Raw genomic sequence first — 12310 nt, 5'->3', positions numbered from 1 at the left:
CTGTGGACCTGTCATATATGGCTTTTATTATGTTGAGGTATGATCCTTCTACTCCCACCTTGCTGAGACTTTTTATCAAAATGGGTGTTGAATTTTCTCAAATGCTTTTTCTTCATCAATTGATATGACCATGTGGTTTTTTTCTTTCAATTTGTTTATGTGATGTATCACGTTTATTGATTTTCGGATATTGTACCATCCTTGCATCCCTGGGATAAATCCTACTTGGTCATGGTGTATGATCTTTCTGATGTACTGCTGAATCCGATTTGCTAAGATTTTGTTGAGGATTTTGGCATCTATGTTCATGAGGGATATTGGCCTGTAATTCTCTTTCATTGTGTTGTCTTTACCTGGTTTTGGTATTAGGGTGATGCTGGCTTCATAGAATGAGCTTGGAAGTGTTCCTTCCTCTTGAATTTTTTGTAGTAGTCTGAGGAGGATAGGTTTTAGTTCTTCCTTGAATGTTTGGTAAAACTCCCCTGTGAAACCGTCTGGTCCTGGGCTTTTGTTTGCTGGAAGCTTTTTGATGACTGCTTCAATTTCTTCCATAGTTATTGGCCTGTTGAGATTTTTAGATTCTTCCTGATTGAGTTTTGGAATGTTGTATTTTTCAAGGAATTTGTCCATTTCCTCCAGGTTGTCTAGTTTGTTGGAGTAGAGCTGTCCATAGTATTTTTTAACAATCATTTGTATTTCTGTGGTGTCTGTTGTTGTTTCGCCTCTATCGTTTCTGATTTTGTTTATTTGGGTCCTCTCTCTTTGCTTCTTGGTGAGTCTGGCTAGAGCTTTGTCAATCTTGTTTATCCTTTCAAAGAACCAGCTCTTGGTTTCATTGATTTTCTGTATTGTTTTTTTGGTCTCTATGTCATTTATTTCTGCTCTAATCTTTATTATCTCCTTCCTTCTGCTCACTCTGGGGTTTTCTTGTTGCTCTCTTTCTAATTCTTTGAGTTGTAGAGTTAGCTGATTTACTACCATTTTTTCTTGTTTTTTGAGATAGGCCTGTAGAGCTATAAACTTCCCTCTCAGGACTGCTTTCATTGTGTCCCATAGGTTTTGGATTGTTGTGTTTTCATTGTCATTAGTTTCCAGGATGTTTTGAATTTCTTCTTTGATTTCATTGGTAACCCAATCAATATTTAATAGCATGCTATTCAGCTTCCAGGTGTTTGAGTATTTTGGGTTGTTTTTATTGTAGTTTATTTCTAATATTATGCCATCGTGGTCTGCGACAACGCTTTTTATGATTTCAATCTTCTTGAATTTGGGGATACTTTGCTTGTGACCCAATATATGGTCTATTTTTGAATATGTCTTATGAGCATTTGAGTAGAATATATATTCCCTGGCTTTGGGGTGAAGTGTTCTGAAGATGTCTGTTAAGTCCATCTGATCTAGTGAGTCATTTAGGATTGCTGTATCTTTGCTGATTGTTTGTCTACAGGGCTTATCCAGTGTTGTCAGTGGTGTATTAAAGTCCCCGACTATGATTGTATTGTTGTCGATCTCTCCTTTGATATCTTCCAGGAGTTTTTTTATGAATTTGGGTGCTCCTGCATTGGGTGCATATATGTTTACCAGAGTTATATCTTCTTGTTGTATTGATCCCTTTAGTATTATGAAGTGGCCTTCCTTATCTCTTGTTATGGCCTTCACTTTGAGGTCTATTTTGTCCGATATAATTATTGCTACCCCAGCTTTCTTTTCCTTTCCATTTGCCTGAAAGATATTTTTCCATCCTTTCACTTTCAGTCTGTGTGAGTCCCTTCTAATGAGGGGGGTTTCTTGTAGACAGCAGATGTATGGGTCATGTTTTTTTATCCATTCAGCCACTCGATGTCTTTTGTTTGGAGCATTTAGTCCGTTTACGTTTAAAGTTATTATTGAAAGGTACTTGTTTGTAGCCATTTCTGTTTTTGTGTGGCTGTTTTCTTTCTTTGCTTTTTATTTCTTATTTTTATACCAGTCCCTTTAGCATTCCTTGCATTGCTGGCTTGGTGGTGATAAACTCCCTTAGCCTTTTTTTGTCTGTGAAGCTTCTTATTTCCCCTTCAAGTTTGAATGATAGCTTTGCTGGATAGAGTATTCTTGGATTCAGTCCTTTGCTTTGCATCACTTTGTAAATTTCTGCCCATTCTTTTCTGGCCTGATGTGTTTCTGTTGAGAAATCATTTGACAATCTAATGGGAGATCCCTTGTATGTAACTTTCCGTCTCTCTCTTGCAGCCTGTAAGATTCTCTCTTTGTCCTGAACGTTTGCCATGGTAATTATGATGTGTCTTGGTGTGGGTCTTTTCGGGTTCACCTTGTTTGGGCCTCTCTGGGCTTGTGTGACTTTTTTCTTCCCCATCTCAGGGAAGTTTTCTGATATTATTTCTTCTAATAGGTTTTCTAATCCTTGTTCATCCTTCTGTTGTTCTGGTACCCCTGTTATTCATATGTTGTTTCGTTTCATGTTGTCCCAAAGCTCCCTTAGGCTCTCCTCCTGTCTTTTAATTTTTTTCTCCAATTGCAGTACATTTTGGGTGTGTTTTGCTTCCTTGTCTTCTAATTCACTAATTCGGTCCTCCGCTTCTCCTAGTCTACTGTTAATACATTCAATGGAGTTTTTCATTGCAGCTATATCACTCTTCATTTCTTCTTGGGTCTTACTTAAGTTGTTGATTTTTTCATCTGTTTCTTCTAGCTTCTTGCAGAGGTTGTCGATTTTTTCCTCCATCTGGTTTATGCACTCTAGGACCCTTATTCTGAATTCTTTTTCTGTCATGTTGCATGCCTCTGTATTACTTAGCTGCTTTTCTGGAGAGTCCTCCTTCTCTTTCCTTTGGGGGTTTCTTTGTATACCCATATTTGATCTCACTGACATATCTAGACGTTGAGTCGTTCAGTGGTTGCTCCCTTGGTGGCAGTGACTCCTTGGTCTATGGTTGCTCTTCGGGCGGTTGCGGTAGCAGCTGCTCTTCAGTTGGCAGCAGCTCCTCTTGTGGGTGCTGTTCACAGCTGTGGTGGCTCTTCTGGCTGGTGGGGCGAGGTTTCATGTACAGCTGCTGTTCCTCAGCAGAGGGTGTTGGTGCTCAGGAGGTTGCTGTTTGCTTGGATCTGCTGCGTTGATTTAAAAGCACATAATACAACACAACAAGGCACCATGTACCAGGCACTAAACACAAATATATTCACGATATTAATAACCCCAAAAAAAGGTGATCACCTGAATTAAGAGAATTAGGGGATAAGGAAGAAGCAAGAGAAAAAGATAAAAGAGAAAAAAGAAAAGAAAAGTAGGGACCATAAAAAGGAGTGCAAAAATGAAATTGGGAAAAAGGAGGGGGGAAAATAAAAGCGAGAAAAGAAAAGAAAAGAAAAAAAAAAGAGCGAAAAGAGAGAATGAAGTGGAAGAGGGGAGGAGACTTATTTTATATGAGGAGAATACTCCTATAGAACAGCCATTAATCCCAACAAATTCCAGCAACAACTCCCTGGAGATGAATGCAAACTAGAAACAACCAATAATATAACGATGAAAATAGAATGGAGAACACTAATCCCAAAATAAAATAAAGAGAAAATAAAATGGCACTTTAAAAAAAATGGTAAAATGGTAGCAGTAATAATACTGGTTAAAAATAAGAAGGTAGTAATTAAAAGGGTAAAATCAGGTGATGGAAAAAAGATGAAAGGGAATAAAAAAGAAAAGAAAAAAAAAGAAAAAAAATTGCAGTAGTGAAGGTCCTTCGGTTCTTCTATTCTTCAGTGTGGCTCGCCTTAGACCTGCCAGGTATTCAGGAGAGTGTTGAGTTTCCCTGCGATACACTGTTCCTCTGTGTTGTAAACCACAGTCCTTATTTTAAAGCAAGCCGCATTTGTTTCCCAGACTGCCTTATTTTGTGTTTAGCAAAGAGTCAGTTTGTGGGTCAGCCTCTGGGTGGCAGTGTTCTGGGGTTGGCCTCTGAGGCTATAGGGCCTCTCTGTCCAGTGGAGGTTCACTGCCCAGAGCTGGCTGCGTAATAGTTAGTTACTGGCGCTGTGTTGTTGCTGGGACTGAAAATCCCTCTATAGGCCAGACCCTGTTAACTCCCAGGGACTGATCAGGTTATTTTAATCCTTGATCTCCTACAGGGTGGAATCTGGGTGTGGCTGTGTTCCTTGCCTGGGGGCTGGGGGGAGGAGTCTCACTCTCTGGAGAGAATGTCTGCCCCAGACCTGGGCTCGGGGGTGTCTCAGCACTCAATTCGCTGCCACCTCTCCCGGCCCCCCTTCTCTCCTCAGTCTCTCCCCAGATTCCACTCCTCCGCACACTCTCCCTCTCTTCAGCACAGGTGAGTGTGTGTATCCGAAATGTCCCATGAACAGGATTCAGTAAAAACAAACAAACAAACGCTGGCCGCGGAAATGGGAAAGGCTTGGTTTCTGTAAGCTTCTTCTCTTACCGGGACTGCATGGTCTGGTCAGCTCTTCAGGCTGCCCCCTTTAGGCTCAGTCCTCTGTGATCACAGAACCCAGCTCTAAATTCCCCCGGCGGCGGTGCCAGGAATCCCGCGGTTCTCCTTTCCCCTGTCAGGGGCTGTGCCTGTCCCAAGGGACGCAGCTATCTGCCACACGGTCTCCCTCTGACTCTCTGGGTTCAGAGGTCTGGCAAACTTTCCTGCCCAAATCCCTGTTTTTTTTTACCTTTCCAGAAGAGTTCTGCTCTTCCTGGCTGCAAACCATCTCACCAGCTGAGCAATTTCGCCAATTCGGGGTGGATGTTACTAGTTTCAGCTGCTCACTCCATTTGCTCCGGGACACGACCTGGGACGCGTCTGCCTATACCGCCGCCATCTTGCTCCTCCAATTATTTCTTTAAATATATTTTTATTGATTTCTGAGAGGACAGGAGAGAGAGAGAGAGAGAGAAACATCAATGATGAGAGAGATTCATTGATTAGCTGCCTCCTGCGTGATAATCGAGCCTGCAACCCGGGTATGTATCATGACTGGGAATCAAATAGGTCTAGTAAGTTTTTTGATGGAGTCTTTGGTTTCTATGTACAGTATCATGTCATCTGTGAATAAGGACAGTTTTACTTCTTTTCCAATTTGGGTGCCTTTGATTTCTTCTTCTTGTCTGATCACTATGGCTAGCACTTCCAGTACTATATTGATCAGAAGTGGTGAAAATGGGCAACCCTGTCTTGTTCCCATTCTCAGGGGAAATGAGTTTAGTTTTTGCCCATTGAATATGATGTTGGCTGTAGGTTTGTCATATTAGGCTTTTATTATGTTGGGGCATGATCCTATATTCCCACTTTGTTGAGAGTTTTTATCAAGAAAGGGTGCTGGATTTTTTCAAATATTTTTTCTGCATTGATTGATATGATTATGTGATTTTTGTCTCTCAGTTTGTTTATGTGATGTATCACATTTATTGACTTATGGATATTGTACCATCCTTGCATCCCTGGAATAAATCCCACTTGGTCATAGTGTATGATCTTTCTAATGTATTGCTAAATCCGATTTGCTAGAATTTTGTTGAGAATTTTAGCATCTATGGTAATCAAGGATATTGGCCTGTAGTTCTCTTTTTTTGTGGTTTCTTTGTATGGTTTTGGAGTTAGGGTATTCTGGCTTCCCTGAAAGAGCTTGGAAGTGTCCCTTTCTCTTGCATTTTTTGGAATAGTCTGTGGAAGATAGCTTTTATTTCTTCTTTGAATTTTTCGTAAAACTCCCCTGTGAAGCTGTCTGGCCCTGGGCTTTTGTTTGCTGGAAGTTTTTTTTAAGACTACCTCAATTTTCTCCTTAGTTATCAGTCTGTTGAGATTTTTTTTTTATTCTTCTTGGTTGAATTTTGAAAGGTCATATTTTTCTAGGAATATGTCCATTTCCTCTTGGTTGTTTAGTTTGTTGGAATAGAGTTGTTCATAGTAGTTTTTTATGATCCTTTGTATTTCTGTGGGGCCTGTTGTTATTTTGCCTCTTTCATTTCTGATTTTGTTTATTTGGGTACTCTCTCTTTGCTTCTTAGTGATCCTGGCTAAAGGTTCATCAATCTTGTTTATCCTTTTAAAGAACCAGCTCTTGGTTTCATCATTGATCTTTTGTACTTTTTTGGGGGTGGGGGGTCTCTATGTCATTTATTTCTGGTCTGATCTTTATTATTTCCTACCTTCTGCTTACTCTGGGCTTTTCCTGTTGCTCTCTTTCTAATTATTTCTAATTCTCATTATCTAACTGTAGAGTTAGATAATCCATTTCTACTTTTATTTGTTTTTTGAGATAGGCTTGTAGAGCTATGAACTTCCCTCTCAGGACTGCTTTTACTGTGTCCCATAGGTTTTGGATTGTTGTGTTTTGATTGTCATTGGTTTCCAGGATATTTTTTAATTTCTTTTTTTTTATCTCTTTGGTAACCCAATAATTGTTTAATGGCATGCTATTGGGCCTCCAAGTGTTTGAATTTTTTAGTTGTTTTTATTGTAGTTGATTTGTAATATTATGCCATAGTGGTCTGAGAAGATTATTGATATGATTTCAATCTATTTGAATTTGGAGAGACTTTGCCTGTGCTCCAATATGTGGTCTGTCTTTAAAAATGTCCCATGTGAACTTGAGAAGACTGTATATTTTGTAGCTTTGAGGTGAAATGTCCTGTAGATGTCAATTAAGTACATATGATCTAATGAGTCACTTAGGTCACTTAGAAATAGATTACTATTTCTTTGCTGATTTTTTTTTTGTCTAGAGGATTTATCCAGTGATGTCAATGGGGTATTAAAATCCCCTACTATGATTGTATTGTTGTAGATCTCTCCCTTAATTTCTTCCAGAATTTTTTTAATGTATTTGGGTGCTTTTGCAATGGGTGCATAAGTGTTTACCAGAGTTCTTTCCTGTTGTTGTATTGATCCCTTTAGTATTGTAAAGTGGCCTTCCTTATCTCATGGCCTTCACTTTTAGGTCTGTTTTCTCAAATATAAGTATTGCTACCCCAGCTTTTTTTTCATTTCCATTTGCCTGAAAGATATTTTTCCATCATTTCACTTTCAGTATGTGTGAGTCCTTTGTTCTGAGGTGGGTCTCTTGCATATGAGTCATATTTTCTTATCCATTCAGCCATTTGATGTCTTTTGATTGGCATATTTAATATATTTATGTTTAAATTTATTATTGGTAGGTAATTTTTTGTGGCCATGTTTATTTTTTGTGCCTGTGTTCCTCCCCCCACCCCCGCCTTTTTCTTCTTCTTTTTACAACAGTCCCTTTAGCATTTCTTGCATTGCTGGCTTGGTATTGATAAACTCCCTTAGTTGTTTGTTTGTTTGTTTTTTGGTTTTTTTTTGTTTGTTTTTTTTTGTTTTTTTTTTTGTCTATGAAGCTCCTTATTTCCCCTTCAATTCTGAATGATAGCCTTGCTGGATAGAGTATTCTTGGATTCAGTCCCTTGCTTTACATTACTTTGTATACTTCATTCCATTCCCTTCTGACCTGAAGTGTTTCTGTTGACAAATCATTTGATACTGGTAATCTAATGGGATACACTTTATAGGTAACTCTCTGTTTCTCTCTTGCAGCCCTTAAGATTCTCTCTTTGTCATTAATATTTGCAATTGTAATTACAATGTGATTTGGGGTGGGTCTTTTGGGGTTCAACTTATTTGGGGATTTCTGTGCTTGTGTCACTTTTTTCTTCCCCGTATCCAGGAAGTTTTCTGTCATTATTTCTTCAAATAGGTTCTCTAATCCTTGATGCTCTTCTTGTCCTTCTGCAACCCCTATTATATGTATGTTACTTCATTCATGTTGTCCCAAAGCTCCCTTAGGCTCTCCTCCTGCTTTCTATTTTTTTTTCCAGTTGCTGTTCAGATAGGGCTTGATTCTCTACCCTATTTTCTAGCTCACTAATTCAGTCCTCTACTTCTATTAGTGTACTGTTGGAACCTTCTATCATGTGTTTTATTATAGCTATATCACTTTTTATTTCTTCTTGATTCTTACATTGGTTGTTGATTTTCTCGTCCATCTGGTTTATGATCTGAATTCTTTTTCTAACATATTGCATGCCTCTGTTTCATTTAGTTCCTGTGGCATGGTGGTGGGGGGTGATTTCTCCTTTTCTTTCCTTTGGGGGTTGATTTTTTGTCTCCCCCTTTTTACTGTCGCTGAAGGGTCCTATCACTGAGTTGTGCTGGACCTGAGCTCTGCGGCAGGCTTGGCAGGAGTGTGGCATACCCTAACAGACAAAGGCAGGCTCAGGCTATTGGGAGGCCCAGCCACACAGGTCGGCGGAAGCTCTGTGTGCACCATGAGTCAGGGTCTGGCTCAGGTGCCCAGGAGATATGGCCATTGATAGTGGCTGGCTGGGGCTTCTGTGAGAGCTGGCCAGTGGGAGCCATGGATGCCAACATTCAGGACCAGCTCGAGTGCCCAGGAGATATGGCCGTTGATAGTCAGGGACCTGCTGATGTGTCCATGAGACATGGCCAGTGGGGGCCATGGATGCCAACAGTCAGTACTGGCTTGTGTGCCTGGGAGGCATGGCTGGAGGGAGCCCCATGTGCCCAAAGTCAGACTGGCTCAGGTGCCTGGGAAGTGCGGCTAGCAGGGGCCCCATGAGCCTGGCCTGGGTGCCCAGGAGGCTCTGCCAGTGGGAGCCCTGTGCGCCAACAGTCAGGACTGGCTCAGGTGTCCAGGAGGCGTGGCCAGTGGGAGTCCCACATGCCAACAGTCAGGGCTGGCTTGGGTGTCCAGGAAGCGAGGCTGGTGGGAGCTCCGCTCACCCACAATCAAGGCTGGCTCAGGTGCCTGGGAAGCGCAGCCAGTGGGAGACACTCATGTTGACAGTGTGGGTTGTCTCGGGTGCCTGGGAAGCACGGCCAGTGGGAACCCAGTGCGCTGATGGTCAAGGCTGGCTTGGGTGCCCAGGAAGCATGGCCAGTGGGAGCCCCACGGACCTGGCTCAGGTACCTAGGAGGTGTGGCCAGCAGGAACCCACATGCCAACAGTCAGGGCTGGCTTAAGTGCACTGGAGACCACGGCCACTACAGTCCTGTAGGAGTCGCACACTGAGAGTTAAGGGCCGGTGGGAGCCATACCCACCAACAGTCAGGGGTGGCTTGAGATGCATGGGACCTATGTCCCAGCGGTGGGTAGGAGGGAGTGGAACACCCTCCAGGACACACTCACAGGAGCCTGAGATCAGAGTGGCTTGAGTCTGTGTCCGTGGGTCTGTAGTTATGGTAGCAGGTCTTTGTCCAGGGTGGCTATAGGGTTTCAGTTTTCATCTGAGGCTAGTCTGGGTGGTGGTGAGGCTGGGTTTCTAGCTACAGCAGCTCTGCCCTTCAAGATAGAGTGCTTGGAGTGGTAGCAGGTGGTCCCCATCTGTGAGAGCCTGGAGATCCCAGTCTGCCAGCCCCAGAAAGTCTTGCAGGATCTAACTGTCCCTCGCTTACAAACATACACACACACCACACGCCCACACACTCCCCTTTCGCTTCCTCACTCTCTCATACTCTCTCCTACTGGCTTCCATCTTCCTTCTCCTCTTTGAATTCTTTATATGACAAATTACTTGCCTCCATTTCATTTACTTCCTTTTCTAGTGATTCCTCCTTTTGTTTCCTTTGGGTATTGTTTCTTTGTCTCCCCATTTTTTCTGACCCTTTGAATTTGTTTCTATGTCTTAGATCAAACTGCTATGCCACCCAGATTTTTGGGGGTGGTCCTATGTAGTCAGTGTTTTGTGGGACCCAGTGGTGCTGTCTCTCAGATCTCCTGAGCTGGGTGTTCTAGGAAAACCCCCTACTTAAGTTATTTGGGTCCTCCTGATGTAGTTGTTTCTTGAATGTTATTGCCCCATTTGTGGATAGAGTCTCCTCACAGGTTGTCTGGCTATGTGGCTCACCCCTGACCTTGTTATGCATGCTGTTGTGTATGTGCTTGGGGTCCCAGCTCCCCTGGGGAGGGTTTCCTGTGAGGTCCCACTAAGGTGAGACTCACTGTGCTGTCCTGGAGTCCGCAACATGGGTGGCATGGGCCTCTGTGACAAGGAAGCTGTGGCGGGTTTGGCATGTGACTCACTATGGGGATCCAGGAGCCCATGGTGAGGGGTCAGTCCCTTGTGAGGTCCTGCTAGTGTGCAGCTCACTTCCTGCATCCAGGGTGGTATCCAAGGTCAGTCTGGGTGGTGGTGAGGCTGTGCTCATAGTCATCGCTGCTCCACCTTCAAGATTGCATGGTTTCCCTGCCAGAGCCACACCCACCCTGGTAGTGCCTGTAGTGGTAGCAGTGGCTCTTTGTCCAGGAGAGCCTGATCTGCCAGTCCCGAGACTCCTGTGAGATCTAACTCTCCCTCACACACACACCCATACCACAGATGTTCACATACTCCCTTCTCATTCCCTTACTGACTCACCCTCTCTCTCACTCCAGTCCTGCTGGCCACCATGTTTCTAATTGAAGGGAATACACTTTAAAACCACAATGAAATATCAGCTTACACTTATCAGAATGACTATCATAAATCAGTCCACAAACAAAAAGTGTTGGAGAGTATGTGGAGAAAAGGGGACCCTCATGCACTGCTGGTGGGAATGCAGACTGGTGCAGCCACTGTGGAAATAGTGTGAAGGTTCATTGAAAAATTAAAAATGGAATTGTCTTTTAACTAGTAATTCCACTTCTTGGATGGACCTGGAGGGTATTATACAAAGTGAAGTAAGTCAGTGAGGGGAAGCCAAATACCATAAGATTTTATTTATATGTGGAAACTAAACAACAATATAAACAAACAGAAAATTGAATCAGACTCTTAGACACAGAGAACAGACTGTTGGTTGCTAGATGGGAGAGGCGTTGGTGGACTTGGTGAAAGGTGATTGATTATTAAGTACAAAGTAGTAGTAAAAAATAGCCATGACGATATGGTAAAGTACGGCATTGGGAATATAATCAATGATAATTGCAGTACCTATGTGTGGTGCTGGGTTTGTACTAGAAATATCAGGTGGAACACTTCGTATAGTATATGATTATCTAACCACCATGCTCTACACTTGAAACTAATACAAAATAACATTGAATATAAACTGCTTGAAAAATAAAATATACTTCTGATTTATTAACTAATTTTTTTTAGATTTTTTGCATCTACATTTCACAAGTGAAATGGATCTAAATTTTGTGTTTTTATAGTTATCTATTTGGTTTTAGAATCAAGGATAAACTCGTCTCAAAATAGATTAAGTAACTATCTTTTTCTCTCTCTAATTAGAGGAAAGATTAGATAAGGTATTCATTAGCTGTTTTTCGAAGTTTCTTAGAATTCCCATATAAAATCATCTGGCCCTGAGTCCTTTGGGTAGGGAACATCTTTGACTATCATTGCCATTTTACTTGGAATTTTTTCACTTTGTGAAAGTTTTTTAATTTATTAGCATATTTTTTATTTAAAATTTTTGTTACATTTTTCCCTTTGTATTTTGTTTCTTTGCCTTTCCCCCCTTTTTTCCTGTAGTCTTGTCATAGACCTATCCTGTTACCTTTTTAAAGAATCAGATTCTAACTTTGTTAATCTTTTCTGCTATTATTTGTGTCTGTGTATGTGTGTGGGAGGTTTCTTTATTTATTAATTTAAATTCTTTGTCTGACTTTTGTTCTTTTCATTGCATTGCATACTTAACTGGTTTATTTTTAAATTTTATTGTTTCATGATAAATATACTTAAAACTATACATTTCCTTTTTATTTCTGCTTCAGCTGTGTACCACAGATGTGTTTTTCTTCTTTCACTTTTAAATAATTTAAAATTTTATTGATGATTTCCTTTTCACTTTAAAATATTTCTTAATTTTATTTATTATTTCTTTAACTCACAGTTATTTTAATAATAATTCCAGTTTGTTTCTAAATGTATGTTGATTTTTAAATATTATTTTGTTAATAATTTCTAATTGTTGAACAATGTGTGCTATTGAGCTTTTGGAATTTATTAAGGCTTTCTTTGTAGTCATTATCATGTTGTTTTGGCAGTGTTTTGTTTGTTGTCTTGAATGAGTATATATTATCTTTTTGTTGGATATAGAGTTTTACTCTGTATATCTAATAGCCTGAGCTTTTTAGTTATACTGTTCAAGTGTTCTATATTTATATATTTTTTGGTTTTACTTCTTATCTTGATCTATCAATTGCTAATTAGAGTGTTCATTTTCTCTCTGCAATTTTTTTCAGGCAAGTACATCAAGCAAGATATATTTTGAAATTTTATTGTAATATGCATATATGCATATATGTTCTTGTTCTATTGTCCTTTGTCATTTAATTCTATTTTGTC

At 40.7% G+C, this 12310-nt stretch overlaps 1 protein-coding gene across 1 annotated transcript in view; it reads left to right on the top strand.

The window, feature by feature from the left end:
• Positions 1-8373: 8373 nt before the first annotated feature.
• MTMR8 (myotubularin related protein 8) overlaps positions 8374-12310 on the top strand; it is a gene marked incomplete at both ends in the record, with an annotated part of 30142 nt that continues 26205 nt past the window's right edge. Inside the window, 1 exon segment of the mRNA XM_081081635.1 lies at positions 8374-8487. Coding sequence (XP_080937761.1) covers positions 8374-8487 — 114 coding nt within the window.

Source organism: Myotis nattereri (assembly GCF_964212035.1).
Source record: "Myotis nattereri genome assembly, chromosome: X".
In the NCBI taxonomy this organism is placed as follows: domain Eukaryota; kingdom Metazoa; phylum Chordata; class Mammalia; order Chiroptera; family Vespertilionidae; genus Myotis; species Myotis nattereri.
This window is presented reverse-complemented; position numbering and strand designations above follow the sequence as displayed.